The sequence below is a fragment of the Musa acuminata genome, chromosome BXJ3-8 (genome assembly GCF_036884655.1).
Source record: "Musa acuminata AAA Group cultivar baxijiao chromosome BXJ3-8, Cavendish_Baxijiao_AAA, whole genome shotgun sequence".
NCBI classification, from domain to species: domain Eukaryota; kingdom Viridiplantae; phylum Streptophyta; class Magnoliopsida; order Zingiberales; family Musaceae; genus Musa; species Musa acuminata.
This window is the reverse complement of record NC_088356.1, coordinates 50126481-50144941: the sequence shown is the minus strand read 5'-3', so window position 1 is coordinate 50144941 and position 18461 is coordinate 50126481. Positions and strand designations below refer to the sequence as shown.

Here is an 18461-nt window from a genome sequence, read left to right as displayed (position 1 = left end):
ACATATAATTAACAGTTGACATACGATACAAATAATTAAGTTAGAAGACAGATATTAACAAGGCAACAGGATTTTGTTAGAGTTTGGCTCAAGAACATAAGACTTCACGAAATTTTGATTTAGAGCACAGAAACAACTCAAGACACTTTTAAGGTACCTATGTTCGCATGAAGGTAGAAGACCTGATGACTTGGTGTCGATTGACATGAGAGCTCTGACAACACCAAGCAACCAGGATTGTAGGAGAACAGACATGGTGAATCAGCATCTGATGCATAGAAGAACAAGAGGGCAGTGAGAATACCCTTCAGCAATTACAAAATGTATCCGCAAAATGCCTACAATAATCCCATGTAAAAAAAATGGTGTAAAAAAAGAAAAAGAAAAAGATCCACTTAGTACAGAGCCGTCGCATGCAGTGGAAGGAATGGGATAGTCAAATAACCAAAAAATAATTAGGGAAAAGATGAGCATGACGGTGTCGAGAAAAAGAATCAGCTCTTGGTCTGCCCCAATTCAAGGTCGGACCCAGGGAGTCCATTTACTTTCTCTTTCAGAAGCTTTATATCCTCCCCCTCCGATTTGATTTCGGCGCTGATATGGGTGGCCAACTTAGCCTGCTTCTCATGCTCTACAGCCCAGCTGTAGACTACCATGCCAAGCACCGCGAGCAACATTCCTAGTATGTTCTTCACGGTGAGAGCTGAATCAAAGAGTACCCATCCGAGAATTAGCACACACACAGTTTTCATGTGACCCAGGACTTGGAAGGATGTTGCGGAGAACCGGCCAATGCAGAGATACTGGCTCATGTTGCAGAAGACAGCCAGGGAACATGATAGGATTATGAAAGCCTGCAAAAGGGATCAACCAACCTGCATCAGAAATCAGCAGGTGGCACAGCCACAACAGAATACATATATCATATACTATCGGAATGCTCCAGTGGCAACCCTCTTTCATATAAATAACACTCCAGTGCATCAGTATCTATTGCTTTTGTTGTTTACAGCACTACCATAAAAAACAACACTTGGTAAACTTATTGCCCCACATATGGAAGTTAGCACTACAATCGATGAAACTCACCAATTAGCAGTTCATGAATTTGCTGTCTTGTCATCTTTAACTTTTGTTCGGTTTCTGAATATATATTTGGCATTTATTCACAATATTCAAAAATGCAGCCATCATCATAACATGTGCCATATGTGGGTGCATACATGAGTCATACTGTGTTCAAAATAATATGTAACCACGAAAGCACACACATAAAGAAAGTATATTGTCAGATCTAAATAATAAATGGCTAAATATTCATGATATGACCAAACTGAAGAACTCATAATGATAATGATACTTGTATCAATTAAATGTTTAATTAAATTAAGTTAAAAAACATGGTAAAGGCCAACATGGTTAAATATCTAGGCTTACTGGCACATGTTATGCACATGGTCAATCATTTAGTTGAATTTTGAATTCAAGGACATTAAAAGATGTGAAAACATGTATCGTTTAACAAAGAATCCTAAAAAATTTCCAATCGGAGAAGGCCAAAATATCATAGTTTGTAATCTAAAGAAGCTTTTTAGGTTTTAATTGGGCACCTTAAGGATATGAAACAAGAGAAATCGACATATTTTACATAACCTACAATGCACTTTTACCACATTTGTTCCCGTGTGCATAATATTCACTGTGGAGATGATATCTCTACACATCCATCGCAGTTCGCACTTGGTCCTCACCCATGGCCAAACTTATAATAGTAAAGATATCTTCATGGCCAAACTTATAATAGTGAAGAGATTTTATAGAATTACAAGAATTTAACGTAAGCATGATCATGATGAGTCAATATAAACTATGTGCCAAAAATTTTCGTACTTATGCAGAACTCATACCAATCTACATAAAACTATGAAACTGCATACGATAGCATATTACAGGAAAACTGGTTACTGAGGCTGCATAGTTCTTCTTACAGATGTGGTCATATGACCATATGCACATATGCAAATGCATAGACGACTTTTTTGAAATATTGATATACAAGAACCCCATGATCCTTCATATCAAAAAATTTATAATCTTTGTGCCTGTTGTTTATGATCAACTTCACGCACAAGATGAGAAGAATATAATTGAATTATAAATGTTATAACAATTGATGCAAAATATGTTCCAATTATATTACGATATATGTTCATCAAAAGCCTAATCCAACTTTAGAAATAAAACTTCAGAAATAAGGATTTTGGAACTTACAGTTGCTCCTGAAGAAAAAGGGTATTCCAATAGGGATCGGTGGTTGAGGTAGTAGTCAGCAAATGGGCCAACAAGTAGAAGAGAGACTGCCTGTACTGGTGCAGTTTTGCTTAACAGCTCAAAGGAACCAATACTGTACTTTTTCTGGAAAGATCCAATTGTCTGAAACAACAATAATCCCATGAGATAGGTAATTGATTAAAGCTAATATCCATCAGTCTAGAGTATTACTTAATGCATTGCTGCAAACAAGGTACAGGCTACGAAAATGAGATGAATTATGTTACATAGAATATATACAGCCAGATGGACATATCAACATACTCAGATTTACACAGTTCCAACATAGTCACCTGAATTTTCTATATTCAGACAGAATAATTGCAAACAAAGATTTTCAAGAAGTAAACAAGGATCTTTAGCTTATACTTTTTTCCAGCCAAATGTTAAACCACGTTATCAGGCAAAATAGTCCAACATAAATCTGCTAGGAAGGAGTTCATCTCGATAAGAATAAAAGATGATATTTACCTAAAGAAGGTTTATCCATAGTCATGATCTTACAGATCATTCTTCTTTTAGTGAGGAGTCATCTGGATCTTCTTGTTTATAGTTCATGCTTCTTAAAATTACAATCTCTCAAATATGAATATTTCTTGTTTAATCTGAATTATCTCATTTATGTATATATGACCGTTATGATCAGCTGTTCAACAATAACTGCAAGTTCCCAAGCATCTAAAACAATAGTTAAAAAGCTGGAGTTACATTTGTCTTTCCAGGAAAAGAAAACATAGATAGGCAATTATTGGTGAGTTACAATTAGGAATTATGAACTCATCTTATAAAATGTAACACATCAATATGTATAAAATGTCGAATGATTTTTCTTAAATAAATATAATGGAACTGTCCACATTACTTCAAGAGATCATGAAAGCTATGCAACATGAAAAGATAATAATGATGAAAATTTCAACAAACAAAAATGATATTTCATAAAAGCAGTTACAATTGAAAATCATTCTCAATTGGGAACATAAATTTGAAGTACTGAAACTCAGAAAAAATCAGGTTATTATTAGTGTCAACTAAAAAATAAAGAGAAAAACGAATTGGAATTCAACTTCATGTTTTTCCAGAAGAAATTTTAGAACAGCCATGAGTAAAACTAGAGAATCATGATGCACTATAGTGGCGCTTCATGAAAATGTTAAAGGCATAAGCTAGAGGTCCAGAGTATGGTTCACAATGAAGATAGCATAAGAAGAGACACGAGAAACAAAACAACAATCAAAGCAAGGTTATCCAGTAGTCAGTATAGGAAAACATCATTCCACCCAAACAGTGCCCTTTCAGATGGTAACATTGCATGTTTATACAGAAAAACAGAGTTCAGATATTGGACATTTAATCTATATGAATATGCTCAGTAACCAGAGTTCAGATGCTCACAATTTGCTGCAGTGATGTGCAAAAAACAGCCACACAGGCACAAAGAAGACCCTTTGCATTGATATCAACATCAGTGACTGTGCAAATACCTACTCCCAAGGCCACAACTGCAACAGCTACGATCACGCGTTGTGAATAGTGTTTGCTGTGCAATAAAAATTCCATAAAGCAAACCACGGGTATAATGCTCAGTTTGGAGATCTGCACATCACAGAACATAAACCAGGTTGAGAATTATTCGAATCAGACCCTCGATCATATCATCTTTCACTATACAAGGCATAAACTAGCAGACCTGATAAAACCCAACCGAGTTCAACAAGAGACTGAGATTCATCCCAGTAATTGACAGATTTGCGACAACGGAGAACCAAAAGAGCTCCCAGAATGGCACATACTTGGACGCAGAGAGACCAGTTGCATTTGAAACGCAACCCACAAGGGCAGTGACCGTAAAATGGAAGCCTGTTAGCGTTGTTGCTGCATTTGTATAAACTGATATTAGTGAGTCTCAATGAACTCAAGGAGTCCAAACAAGAAAGAAGCATAATTGAGATAGTAAAAGGAAAAAAAGAGAGGCTTTTTTTAGATCCGCAATCTAATCCCCCACGATTTAAGAGAAAAGGTTCGATTGCTACATCGCTTATTATATCAAGCGCCAGAAAAGGCTAAGGTTACAAGACCACCTGTGCATGAGGCTTTACATGCCAGAACAGCTTCAGCATCCTTTTAATTGCTTTCCAAACATAGATCTATAACGCAGGTTCAAGAAAGATCGACCAAAGAACGGTCTTTTAAGGCAGTAACTTGTGGGATGTTTCCACCGAAAGGTTTGCCACCATATCATGCTTAGATCTAACGCAGGTTAGCACCTTGAGATCAAATCTCTAACGCCAAAACCTCTCCTTTTTTTCCCTCAGAAAAGGCAATTAACCTGCAGCAATCTATCGTTCCCAACAGAAAGATCCGATCTTTTCGCCGTTGAGTTCAAAATCCAAGACGGAGCACCAAAACAGGAAACAGATCGAGATCGAGATCGCGAATGAGGAGAAGGAAGTACCGAAACTGAAACCGTAGCCGTTGGGTGACATGAGCTGTTTGTTGACCATGATAATGCCGACGGAGCTGACGACGTTCATCGCCCACGCCCCCACATCCGACACCATGGGCTTCTTCTCCAGATCCATGGCCGGGCACCTTCCCCTTCTCCTCCCACCAAATCCCTGATCCCCCAAAGACTACCAAGTGCGGGAAAGACGGAGAACGGAAGGAAGCGAAGGCAATGGCTTCTCCGACTCGTAACTCCCGCAATCGATCTATATAATATGTTCCGAGGAAGGAGAGAGGTGGAGGTGAGAAAAAGGAAACAGCAGAAAGAGGAAAAAAGAAAAAGGCAAAAAACTCAAATCTTGGAAACCGCTTCCTTTCTCCGTGTCGCGACGAACACGAAGTATTTTTGTTGCCGATATGATACGAGACGAGACGAGACGAAGCGCAGATATCTTACGCGTTAACGGAAAATAAGAGACTGGAGAGCTTATTCGCCGTCTAACACAACGAGTTATGCGGGTCCCACAATTGAAATGGAAGGTATTTCTGAGGGTATTTATTGTTCGGGGACGCAAAAAGATTCTTTCTAGGAGACGTGGGACGCGGAAGTCTGCGTACCTAATTCCGAAACCATCATTCTGGTGGGACCTTCGGTTCTCGGCAATGGAAGTGAAGGTATGGTGTGGGTAAGTTATGGTCGAGTAGTGGGGGAGACATCGGAAGTGGCGTGTCGTTTCTCTGGCGAGTTGGTGGGACCCGCATGTGCTCACAAGGCAGGTAGCGGTGTGGGTAGCTCAGAGATTAACGACGCGTTGGTTCTCGGGTGAGTGTGAACGGCATCTGGAATTCTTTCTCGCTGATTGATGGGGTCAACCGCACCGATTCGGGTCGGACTTAATCGAATCCGACCCGTAAATCCGAGAAGATGTGAGTGTCCACGAGTCACTGTGTCGTCAGGTTCAATCAAATCTGCCTAACTCAGCCAATGTTCCATCGATTTTGATCGATACAACTCGTAAACCGATCGATCAAAGGTTTCCCACTAATCCAATTTTAGATCAATTTCGAATGTCAAATGAATTCTTTTGATTACTTATTCGGTCAAAAAGGAAACCCTAATCTCCTCAATTGAACTCAAATCCATTTCAAATCTTACTTGTAATTCAAATGGGAATCTGACACATAATATATCTTAATAGGTAGACCTTTTGGCCACCATGTCAACCAACTCTGTCTTCTCTTCCATTATCTTAACTTAGGATTAAATTTAGCTCATTGTGGAATAGTTTATGAGATGGTCGAATATTCATTGCGGATAGTTGAATTGATAGACAAGAAGGGTTATCAAAGTCAAAGCACATAGAGTCAATGTGCATTTGGCTTGAAGCATTCATTCATTTTGATATGATAAGGGGGGATTCACCTTCATATTCCTGTGAGGAACAGCTCCAATTATTGCAGCAACTTCTTGGAGCTGTGAGTGGCTCACCACAGACTCAGATTCCTTGTTCAACATGCAAGCATGTTGAGCTTTTCTTTTGATGAAAATTATGTTATGATATTGGTACTTTTATCTGCCCCATGCTTACTTTATGAAGCATGGCATGCTTCTCTTGTAGAAAGAGAGAGAGAGAGAGAGAGAGAGAGAGAGAGATTTCTTTATATTCTTATATAATACAATAATGACTGGTTATTTGAAAATATTATATTTTTCCGATATGATATGATATTGTGAGGATCAATGTATACAATCTTATCTTTACAAGAAAAAATATTATTTCGATAACTCAAATATCATCCGGATCGCGAAAAAGAAATAATAGCTTCATGTACTGAGCAAGATGAGCTTTGTGGGTTGGGTTGAGTTCAACAAGATCCATGGCATCTTGGTGGAAGTTTCCAGGGTTGGATTCAACGCGTTTGTGACCTGGTAAATGATGGAAACCAGCCTACTAAAGTTCGACCACTTCAGGTCAAAAGCCATGTCCGTTTGCAGACCAATAGATTCTGTCTGTGTCTGAATGCTGCTTTCAGCATGATGAGATGAGGTTGTCACCAGCAAAAAGTCACTCAAGAGTTCTAATTTGAATCTTCCAAAGTTCCATCATCAACAGAGATAGTGGTAAAAAGATTCAGTGGCAATTGACCTCAAGATGCTGAGATACTACTGATTTGCTTAGGAATTATTGCATCTCAGCCTAATTCTGAAACTTCCAAAGTTCCATCATCGAGTATTCAAGTGAATGCCAGAATACTGCTTTTTGATCAGATTACAAGTATTGGATATGATCCTAATTCTGAATCTTCCAAAGCTTCATCATCAAGAGAGATAGTGGTGTAGTGATTCAGAAGCAACTTGTTTAAGAGTGGGAAGTTTGACTTAAAGATCAGATCACAAGTATTTTATGTGTAAGCTTAATTCTGAGTCTTCCACAGTTCTTCCATCATGAACAGAGAGTGTGATAAGAAGCACTATACCAGTTTACATTTGAAAAATCCTACCAAAAGGTGTCAAAATAGTGCTGCTTTTTGTTATATTATGAAGTATTGGATACAAGCCTAATTCTGGATCTTCTAAACTTACATCATCAACTAAGATAGTGCCATAAAGATTCATCATCTCACTTGTTTACAAAGAAAAATGAGAGAAAAATAAAAAGACCTCAAGTTGACAGACTGACCAATGCAATTATCAAGCCACAGGCAGCATCATCTCTCTGTTCTTGGTGAACACTTCTTTACAGCATAACAATTTTGGGTTTGACAAGTAGATAATACTAGCAGAAAACTTTACACTCCCAAATATATACTTCACTTGAGGTGGAAGGCATTAAGCAACTCTCAGCTCAATGGACTGAATCTAATAACAAGTCTCATGGCACCACTGTTGCCTTTGCTTTGGCTGGCATCTTTCTCTGTGGTACTTTTCTTGAGGAAATCTCTTCCTGTGATTTGTAAACCATAGTTTCTAGCATAATGAGATCTAGCAATCAGATTTACACTAGTAAGTATATACTTCACTTGAGGTGGAAAGAATTGAACATCTCTTGGTTCAAAGATTGGATCTTACAGCAGCAAGTCACATGGCAGACATGATATAGAAAGGAGAGTTGATAGTTACCTTTGCTTTTGGCTGGCAGCTGGAACTTGAGTCTTGTATTTTGTTTCTTTGCACAGGAAGTAGCAATCACACCAGAAATGCCAGATCTCTTACAGGACATGCTTGATGCATGAAGCTCTTGTCTTCTATTTCCTCCATTTCAATGGCTTCTCAGCTGGCCTTTTAGATTTGTGCTCATAGGTTTAATAGGTAGATTTCTGTCTTTGATTCTTCCACATGAAGTATAATTCTCTACACATAGAAAGAAAAAAACAAAAAGAGGAAAACTTGTTTGCTGCATGAAACTCTTGGCTTCTATTTCCTCCATTTCAATGGCTTCTTTGCTGGACTTTAGATTTGTGCTAATAGATTTAACAGGTAGATTTCTGTGTTTGATTCTTCCACATGAAGTATGATTCTTTACACATAGAAAGAAAGAAAACAAAGAAAAAAACCAAAAATAGGAAAACATGCTTGTTGCATGAAATTCTTGTCTTCTATTTTCCTCCATTTCATGGCTTGTCAGCTGGCCTTTTTTGGATTTTTGCTAATAAGTTATACAGGTAGATCTCTGTCTTTAATTCTTGGACATGAAGTGTTATTTTCTTCAAAAAATAAAAAGAGAGTAATACCAAATATTGGCTGTCAGATTTGTCATAGAAACTTGAGTGAAAGATCATTTGGACCATCAAATCATATTTTCATGCTGATCACCAACTGACCTTGAACTTGTGATGATAGTTTTATACATGGTATGTAATTTTGAATAGTATCACTCGATATGAGTGGTATATACTGGTCCGACGGTATACCCGTACGCAGATCGCCCACTATCAGACGGACCGTGCTACCGTGCTACAATAAAGAGAAAAAATATTTAAAATTACTCGATAAGCCCTGGTGTATCGCTCGATACGTCGTGGTGTATCACTCGGTACGCTAGTACCATACTGTACCAAGTCAACCTCGAAACACCAGTATGGTACGATATTGCATACATTGGTTTTATACTTTTAGCACTCATGATTGGAACTTAGGGTGTGGTAATGCCAATTTGCTGATGAAGCATGTCTTTAGGTTGATGCAGCAGCAGGACCCCAATAAAAATAAAATGTTAGTCCTCCTTAGAAAGTATTTTCCTGAAGATCTATCATCGAGAATAATTTAGGAAAAACAATTAACACATGTAAGAGCAAGAAAAATTGAGATTAAGCCATAAATAAGATAGAAACTAGTGATGTCTGATACAAGTTGTGCTCATTGCTTTCTGCATCCACTCAGGGAAATGTTTTCCATGGTCTTTTAGCAGGAACAACACACATCTATCACAAAAGAAAACAATACCAGTAGGTCCATATAATCCTGGCCTAAAATGATAACAAGAAGAAACTATTTGTATTCCTTTCATGTTTGCCATTCAGTCAAATACTCTCTCATTTGAGCGTGTCAAAAAAAGAAGGCAAATCTAAAGCTAGAAGAAACAATTTCCAGCTGACCTTAATTGCCTTTCAGTCAAAGGACTGCAAGATTCAAAATTCCCTGCCCATGCTTAGCTTTTGATCAAAATATAACAAGGTTAAAATAAATACAAAATTAGAGTATATCACAGAACTAATTTTAATGTGATGATTTTTTTAATAAAAAAAACCCTCTTTTAGGAATTTTTTTTGAAAGGTATTCCAATTTTTAATTTTCTATTTGATATATTTTTATCATGGCCTCGTGACCCCGAGCAACAGTTGAAGGTTGAATTATCCAATAGGATGCGATCGTAGTGAAGCTCGTGGGAGCTAATCCTAAACCCATTACCTTCACTGACACTCCTCATCGGTAACAACCCGCTAGCAACCTCTTCCCTCAACGTCAAAAAAACCTCTTGTTTCTTCTCCATCAGTCATCCTCTTCTCTCCTCCTTGGAACCCTCCGTCCTACCACTTCCATCTTGCCATGAGTCCCCATTATTACTCGACGATAGCGAGATGAGCAATAAGGAAGGGGGTATGAAGATTAAAGAGGATAAGGTGACCGCTAATAATGTGTAAGGAGATGAAATGGAGCCTCCAAGGAGGGTGGAAGTAGGGGGAAGTTAGACATGGGACTACGGACTACGAGTTTCACAAAACGGAGGTAATGACCGATGATAATCAATGTCGAAGATGAAGACTTCATGAGAACGAAACCGGATCACAATACGGAGAGGTATCATGATGATACAAAAGTTAATACGACGACGTGAGACATATAAGATATTAGAAAAAAAAAATATATCAAATAAGAAAATTAAAAACTAAGACATCCTCTGGCAAAATGCCTAAAATGAATGGTTTTTTTCCAAGAATAACCCATTTTAATGTGGTATATTTTGCATTCATAATCTTATCGGATTAAGATTTTAGGAGGGCACTGACACGTACGTCTCTTTGTCAGACTTATGTTACACGTGTGTCTCCCATGCAAATCACGTGCTATTTAGTGAATGCAGTATTCCAACTGTAACTCAGGGACTTTCTATATACGTGGCTCATATGATACGGGCCCACCTAGTTAGATCATGCTTTCTTCCAATTACATGACAGGTAATCGAACAGGTATGTTTCTTCGGGGTGAAAACTGCCTCTCCGCCTTTGCTTGTATCACAACCACTTCGATCCTTCGAACTCTTTTAATTAGCTTCTCAGGTCTCTCTCTCGTCACTGTATTCGATCGACGAAAGATTCCGAGGGAGCGGGATCTCCTGCGATGGAACTCTCCGCTGCTGCATTCCGCTTCCACCGTTGCGCCGCTCCACACCTTGCCCTCAGCCGATCCGTCGCCACAGCCAATCCGCCGTCGCTTTGGAATCGTAGGGTTCCTCCAATCGCTCCTTTGGCGGTGCGCCTTGACCGCCGCGATCCCCTGCTTCTTACTGGTGGAAGGAGCCGGTTGTTCTCCAGTTGGTTGAGGGAGAGTAAAAAACCGGCCTTTTCCGCGGTTAGGGCTATCAGGGGCGAAATGGAGCCTGCTGGTAGTCTTAGCGGGAAAATTGCGGTCGCTTCGACGGTCACGATTCTCCTGGCGGTCCTCAACCGGGTCCTCTACAAGCTCGCCCTCGTCCCTATGAAGGAATACCCCTTCTTCTTGGCTCAAGTTACAACCTTCGGGTAAAAGATATTGTTTATTAGGATCCTTTGATAAATTTGTGACTAATTATATGTCTTAGGGCCTCGTCATTCAATTCAAATGCATTTTCGAACGAGAATTCTGATCGGACATGATTCCACTTTATTGATATTTTTCGTACAGATTGATGATTTCTTTTCCTGTAGGTCGTTATAATTTCTTTTCCTCTGCGTCTTGACAAATTGGTCCTTTTTATTGAATAAGTAGTTTGCTATTTTGTGTCGTTTTTCCAATGGAATCCTTTGCATTTATTTACCAGATTAAGTTATTCCTTCTTCCATTAGTTGATTCTTTGGTCAATTTTGCAGATGCCACAAAAGTTCTGCTCCAGACGTTCTGTGTTTGAGGGCATTTGCCCTTGGAGATTGTCATATGGAACAAAAACCCTTGGAGTAGGGTTTATGTTGATTACACCAAAGAAATTAGTAGATGGAAATGTGAGATAAATACTGAAAATTCTGGGTTTGGAGAGCTCTAATAAAAGTTGTTTTAGATCTTAATGAATTTCTATAACAAATTAAAGTTCTTCATTCTAAAATCAGGTCCATCGTAATAAAAAGAAGCAAAATGGAAAAACATCTATGGTAATTCCAGAAGTACTTAATTGGCTTATTAAGCAGTATACACTTTTGTGTGATGCTCTGATACAACTCCAGTTTTCCTTGGTTTGACAACTGAGATCATTTTAGAGTACACTTGCCATGTCAACCATTGGCATTTCTGTTGTTGATTCTTTATTCATACGCTCTTACCATTCTATTTAATCTGTTAACATTTTGTGTCTGGCATCTCGTCTTTGTCTCTGTAACATATCAAACTTTTTGCGAATCATTTGCAGTTATGTGGCGGTATATTTCTTCATTCTCTACCTTAGATATAGTGCCGGTATTGTAACCAAGGAAATGCTGGCGCTCCCAAAATCTCAGTTTATAGCAATTGGCTTTCTGGAAGCTCTTGGTGTTGCTTCAGGAATGTCGGCAGGAGGTAAGTTGACCACTTCTTCCTCTTGCACGACAAAAAGAACCTGGAGAATTTTCTCTCTTTTGTTTGTTTTCACCTGACTGGAATTCCTGTGGCATCCCTCTTTGAAATTTTCAGCGAATATTGTCAAAAGAATTAACTCGAAGAGATTTATTTGGAACTCTGAGGGTTCTTTCTTCTTTTTTTTGCAGCCTTTGTTCCATTTGTCTCTGATTTATTTGCTTATGAAAGGATGCACTGAAAATATGGCAAACTTATTTTACTTGGTGACTGTTTTCTCTTTTCTAATGATTTCTCATTTCATAACAGCTATGCTTCCTGGACCAGCCATTCCTATATTGTCTCAGGTAATTCTGGCTTAAACAAATACTTGCTTAAAATTCATACAGTCTATATCTACTTCCGTTTCATGATAGTTTTTATACATTTTCATGAATGTTGGAGGCAGATTGCACTAATGTTGATGTAAATTCTTTATTTATTTAGTTAATTGTAAGGCTCCAAATAGCATTTTCTTTATCATCATCAAATCAAACAGCTTTATGTTTTCTACACTGTATGAAAAATTGCACTATTGCAGTGGTTACTATTTCTAGGAATATCCTTCAAAGAAGCATCATGGATCATGGCATTTTGCATCTTATATCTGAATTTCAACAGTAAAGGGAAATTACAATCGTCTGTTGAAATGAGTCTTTTTTTTTTAATTGTAGAAAAAGACACCACATAGATGAATGGCTATTTTGTTCTTTTTTTCACTCATTTTTCAAACTGAGAAAACTGTACAGTTAAGTCAATAATTTTCTAAAAGCTTCTATTAGATTTTATATATTTTCAGTTTTCTTATTTCTAATAAAGGCTCTATGAACCAGGTAGCATGGAAATTTTGCTGAAGTTATGGTGTTTTGAATAAGACCATTCTCCATCTGGATCATATTTTCTCCTATGTGACTGTCACAACTGTTTAGACTTATACATAGATTTCCAGTTCCTTGACCTGACAATGAACTGCAAGCTTTTGCCACATGATCTTTGAGCTCATGTGACTCTAGTCCACAACTCAAATATTTCTCACATCTCAAACTCATCATCAATATTGCAATTATAATGAATTGACTTCGTTTTTGTTAATGTTTCTTATTACATCAGGTGCATAGTAAGGAAGGAGTTTGTAACCTTAAGTACCATAGTGTTTGTTTCATTTTCATTATGTTTTGAACTGCTTCCCAATCTTTTTAATAATCCCATGGCACATGAGCTTGTTACAATTATAATTCATTTGAAAATGTAAGTCCTAGTCTTTAATGGCTAATTTACTTTGATGAAGTTAACAGGGAATTCTGGTGGCTGCTTTGTTTTTGGTGGTCCGATAGCTGCTACTGTTCTAATATATCCAATCTTATCGTGTTTTGATGCAGACTTTCTTGGTCTGGCAACTCATCTTGTCTGTCCTGATCTTGGGAAGGAAATACTCATTCATCCAAGTTTTTGGTTGCTTACTTGTAACTGCTGGAGTTGTTATATCTGTGGCAAGGTGTGCAATTAAGTTATATTTATGCTTTTGTTTTGATTTATATCAAGCTACTGTATGATTAATTTATGTTGAATTTATGGCTTACTTGTTTGGTGCTTATTACGTCTTTGGAGAACACTAAGTTGTTTAATTGGAAGCGACTGAGACTTTCCTATTTAGAGTAAGGATATTATATTTGGCAACATCACTTGTTAAAAAAATCATGCAGCCTTAATGCAAATTACACATGGAACAGAGTATTTGTGTCAATTACAAACTATCTTAAACCTTTAACTTGGAAAACTCAATGGGTCGTTTATCCTAGATGCCGTTGGGTCACATCCAATTACAAATTTAAAGTTGCTCCACAATTTCTGATCATTCATCTTCTTATGATGAATGGATGTTTACATACTCAAAGCCTCCCTATCAGAAAAGGTAAATTTGATATGTATAAGTTTTACAGTTCTTTGTAGATAGATGATGATATTGGTCTTGACATTGTCATTCTACATAGATCTAGATTAGAGAATTCATTTGCAGCCTATGTTTCCATTGTGAAGCAGACAATTCTCATGAATTTAAAGGAAGTTGGACTCTGTAAAATGACATGTTCTTACAGTTTAAATTTCATAGGTAGAAACTCTTGAGCTTTGGTTGCCAGTGCACAAGTGTAGTAATGTGCTGGCGAAATACCAGCACTTCGTTATGTGTGTGTTCCATTATTATGCCCATATATAGAGTTGTAGGCACATGACCTGCATGAGCATCACATACTTTGGATGTTCTGGGTCATGAGGTTGTGCCTGCCAAGTACCAACATGCCACCGAACTACAGTGAAAAGATCCTTGATCTTATACTTAGAATTCTCTTTCTTATAAACACAAGGTTGTTGATGCAGATAAACTTAGTTTCCAATCTGTATGTTTGACCGATCTTGCCATACACATCTATTGATTTACATTCTTTCAATCAATCATGTGAATCAACAATAATCAGCCCCAAAATATGATTCCTTATATGTGTGTATACTATATAGTACATTGTTATATTGAATTATCCTTTATCAAAACTCGCATATTTTGTTTTACAATTAAGATCTGCTGGTACCAACTTTGTCTTGATTGATTCCAGTGGGGCAAATAATGGTGAATTTCTATCTCAAGTCGAACTTCTTTGGCCTGCACTAATGGTAGCTTCATCTGCATTTCAAGCTGCTGCATCCATTCTCAAGGTCTGAGTCACTTCTGATCTCGAATACGTTACTATCATTTTGATCGAAAAAAAACTTTATAAACTTATCTTACTTCAAATTGCAGGAATTTGTTTTCATTGATGGGGCAAAGCGCCTTTGGGTAAAACTTTAGTAGTGCTGTATATGAATATATTGTTTGGTAGCATATTCAGTTATTGTGGAACTTAAGCATAGACAAGAAGTTTCATGTCTTAGATGTAGTTTCACAGAATCTTTATTGCCTTTTAAGTGATCTGTATGTGCTAATGCAGGGAAAGCCTCCTGACATATTTGTTGTCAATTCTTTCGGATCTGGGTTTCAGGTTAGCTTTTACTTAAGTTATTTCCTTATCCATGTAAACCATTTCTTATTTGTAATGCTTACAAAATACGATATCTGTATCTATTTAACTTTAAATTTGCTAGTTAAATGTTTTTATTGTAATGCTCTTTGTACCTTTTTTTTTCCCTGAAATCTTATTAGCTCCAAAGTCCAAACAAACCCATCAGAAGCTTCAAGCATCTTGTCTTTTACTGCAGGCTCTTTTTGTTTTCCTTCTTCTTCCATTTCTGTCGAACATAAGAGGAATTCCTTTTGCTGAACTCCCTGCATACCTGAGAAGTGGTGCCGCATGCTTTTTAAATGTTGGCAGCCTTACGAAAGGCAAGTTTTCTCAAAGGAAATGTTTCAACTTCTGATATTTGGCTATTCATGTTCCGGAAAGAGATATATCACTTGTTAATATTTTTTGCTCATCTCACTATATTCTTAATTAACTAGTAACATAATTGTTAGTTTTGTCGTATTTGACATCTATTACATCTGATCTTTTTGTTGTTTTAAGGGAAGAAAGTTAGACATAAAGCTCATGTAGGATTATATCTCCATCATTGGTCATTCAATTTTTTGTGCATAAAAAACAAAGCCACATTGCCATTTAACAGTCTATAGAGGCACCATGTTAAAATATGTAATGAAACCGTGTAATAGTAGAGAATCCACAAAAAAAGTGTGAAATGCAAAGATAAGTTCTAAATCAGTATTTTTTTTCTTTGAGAAACCATGTCACGTAGTGAATCAACTAAATATTAAAGTGAAATGCATAATTTAAGTTGTAAACCAGTATCTTTTTTGTTTGATATTGGTGGGTATCAAGGTCTGCAATTTCGTACCGTACCAGAGTTTCGACGTTCGCTCGGTATGGTACGAAACTGTATACCGAGCGGTATATATATATATATATATATATATATAAAATCCGAAAAAGGCGACGTCACTGAACATCGCCTTTTTCTAAAATATTTATATATAAATATATATATATATATATATATATATATATAATTTTATTTTATTATTATTTTTTGTTCTGTCCGATAACGAGCGGTCTGCGTACCGGTATGCCGTCGGACCGGTACGTACCGCCCGTACCAGATGGTATCATTCGGTATTGCCTACCTTGGTGGGTATGATATTTAGTTTGTATAGGCAAAATATTCAAGCACATATGGATATGTTAGGTGTTACCGGTTTGATCAAAATATCAATATATTAAAAAGCATGATTAAAGTATACTTTCATACTAAAGCTGAAAAAAGTTGTTCCACAAGCTAATCATGAAATGACCCAGTCTAGAGCATGATTGAAGGTAGACTTTTGTATTGAAGCTGTAACAAAGTGCCTTCACAACCAATGATGAAATGACCGTGTCTTTTCTTGGAACCTGTATAAAAGTGCCCTGCTTTAAGAGATGGAGAATATGGGGTCACTATGGAAAAAAAATTTATGGAAGATGTTATGGCCACCAACTTTTCTGTTATGTTGGTTCTCCAATAAGTCTAACTATAGGCAAATGACCTTCAGACTTATATTGGTACATCATAATTGTGACCTATATGAATTTGCTGCATTTTCATTAATGAAATATATGTAGGTGTGTCTAGGCCTAGCATCCCTCTTTTGTCCAAGTTCACCTTTAACCTCTTGAATATGATTGTACCAACTTAAAATTTGAAAGCTCTGATGTGCGAAAGAAGTATCACCATAAAAGGTATATTTTTAGTAAATAAGGTTCATCAGCTGAATTGGGATTTATTTTCATATTTTAATTTGTTCGTATTCTATATGCTCTAAAAAATGCTGGTGTCATCAACTTTTTTTAAGCTTTTTAGTGAAGGAACTAATTTCTTTGTTTGTTTGCTGCTTTGGTTGATGAAGCTGACCTGGTTCCTTCTGCCATTCTTCAGGCTGTGAAGGTGCACCATTGTTGCCTCTACTTTTCATCGCAATGAATATGGCTTTTAATATATCATTGCTTAATCTGGTGAAGATGTCATCTGCATTGGTTTCTTCTCTTGCAATAACACTAGCAGGTATTTTTTTCTTCCTCTCTTTCTCATGTTTAGGTCTATTGCAAATGATATAATACAGTCACTTCTGAATCCGACCAGTTCAGTTTTATGCAAAATCTTTTTTGATGCCTGTTCTGTTCATATGCTTCTTTGCCAGTGACACAATGCAGTAAGGTACCAATGTCATGCTCATATTGATGAGTGCAAGGCATCTTTAGTAATAGGATGCATGCATGAATTCTGCATAATATTGACTCCATATGGTGTGGCATGCATGTCACAAAGTTTCTGCATTGATGGCTGCATAGGTAACACAATGGTCTGGATCTATTTATGGTGCTGGTATAATACATACATGTGATATATGCACTGCAATCCATAATTAGAGGTTTTGTTCTACCAAAAGATTAATTCCATTAGGACTAAAATACGAGTTGGAAATTGATAATGCTTCCTAAAGTTTTATAAGTCTGCAGAACACAACTTACATATTGACCTCTTTGAACAGGTCACATATATATTCTTTGTTTGGACTAATGGCTGATTTAACTTCCTTGCAGTTCCACTTTCCATCTATATTCTCTCACTTCCACTACCTTACATCCCTGAAGGCGCAAGCTTGAATGTTCACTTTGTTGTTGGTGCTGCCATTCTGGTTCTGGGATTAATAATATACAATCTTCCTCGATCAGCAAATCAAAATTATAAAAGTGATTGACAAGCTCTGAAGATCACTTCTATTTTAGTGATTTGGCAACTGACTTCACTCATCATCACTGTCATTTTCTTATGGCATTTGTTTCAACAACTGATTTGTCAGATGACAGGCAGCATTTCTGCCCTATGGAACCTGGCTAACCTTCCGGATCATAGATAGTATCAAGTCTTCATTTGTGGAATTTATTTCAAGGAATGAATCGTCCAACCATGTAACAGATTCCAGATATAACGAAGATGAACAATTGTGGCCCAATAGCTTCTTCTTGCCTCAGATTGTCACAAACAGCAAAAGTGGTAACCACCGTTTTCACGCTATCGATCATCCTGCTCTGGTGTCGGATTCTGGTTGCCATCAGAGTTTTCTTTGGTGAGGTAGCATTCAGCTGCCAAGGTTTCCACATGGAATTCCAGGAGCATCTTACTATATGATAGAATTGGTGGTCTTGAATGTATATCAACGTCGAATTCTTTCTTGAACTATCTGGTGCAACGATCTCAAATGTAGCAGAACTGATTTTGTCTAGCCTTGTGTGTTTAGTGAAAAATTTGCAAGATGAAGAACAGAATGAAAGCTCTTTATCAACCTTGTGTTTGTCCCATGTGCATGCATTACAATCCCATATTT

The 18461-nt window shown here is 37.2% G+C and overlaps 2 protein-coding genes across 2 annotated transcripts; one reads left to right on the top strand and one right to left on the bottom strand.

The window, feature by feature from the left end:
* Nucleotides 1-254: 254 nt before the first annotated feature.
* Nucleotides 255-5125, bottom strand: LOC135645712 (UDP-rhamnose/UDP-galactose transporter 2-like). Its single transcript, XM_065164354.1, has 5 exons — nucleotides 4787-5125; nucleotides 4022-4206; nucleotides 3727-3927; nucleotides 2272-2433; nucleotides 255-854 (listed from the first exon to the last, which is right to left on the bottom strand). The coding sequence occupies exons 1-5, from the start codon at nucleotides 4911-4913 to the stop codon at nucleotides 495-497; spliced, it is 1035 nt and encodes a 344-aa protein (XP_065020426.1). The 5' UTR covers nucleotides 4914-5125; the 3' UTR covers nucleotides 255-494.
* Nucleotides 5126-10560: 5435 nt separating this feature from the next.
* On the top strand, nucleotides 10561-18421 carry LOC103995792 (protein CLT2, chloroplastic). Its single transcript, XM_009416488.3, has 10 exons — nucleotides 10561-11016; nucleotides 11874-12019; nucleotides 12326-12363; nucleotides 13435-13550; nucleotides 14665-14764; nucleotides 14850-14885; nucleotides 15037-15087; nucleotides 15305-15428; nucleotides 17012-17137; nucleotides 17677-18421. Exons 1-10 carry the CDS (start codon nucleotides 10616-10618, stop codon nucleotides 17832-17834), a joined length of 1296 nt encoding a protein of 431 aa, XP_009414763.1. The 5' UTR covers nucleotides 10561-10615; the 3' UTR covers nucleotides 17835-18421.
* The last annotated feature ends 40 nt before the right edge of the window (nucleotides 18422-18461 follow it).

Bases quoted from the DNA above. Each gene is read 5' to 3' on its own strand.
- LOC103995792 (XM_009416488.3), top strand. From the start codon at position 10,616: ATGGAACTCTCCGCTGCTGCATTCCGCTTCCACCGTTGCGCCGCTCCA. The intron at 11,017-11,873 runs GTAAAAGATATT...AATCATTTGCAG, and splicing joins GCTCAAGTTACAACCTTCGG to TTATGTGGCGGTATATTTCT. The intron at 12,020-12,325 runs GTAAGTTGACCA...ATTTCATAACAG, and splicing joins TTCAGGAATGTCGGCAGGAG to CTATGCTTCCTGGACCAGCC.
- LOC135645712 (XM_065164354.1), bottom strand. From the start codon at position 4,913: ATGGATCTGGAGAAGAAGCCCATGGTGTCGGATGTGGGGGCGTGGGCG. The intron at 3,928-4,021 runs GTCTGCTAGTTT...TGTGATGTGCAG, and splicing joins ACTCGGTTGGGTTTTATCAG to ATCTCCAAACTGAGCATTAT. The intron at 855-2,271 runs GTAAGTTCCAAA...TCCCTTTTGCAG, and splicing joins CTTTTTCTTCAGGAGCAACT to GCTTTCATAATCCTATCATG.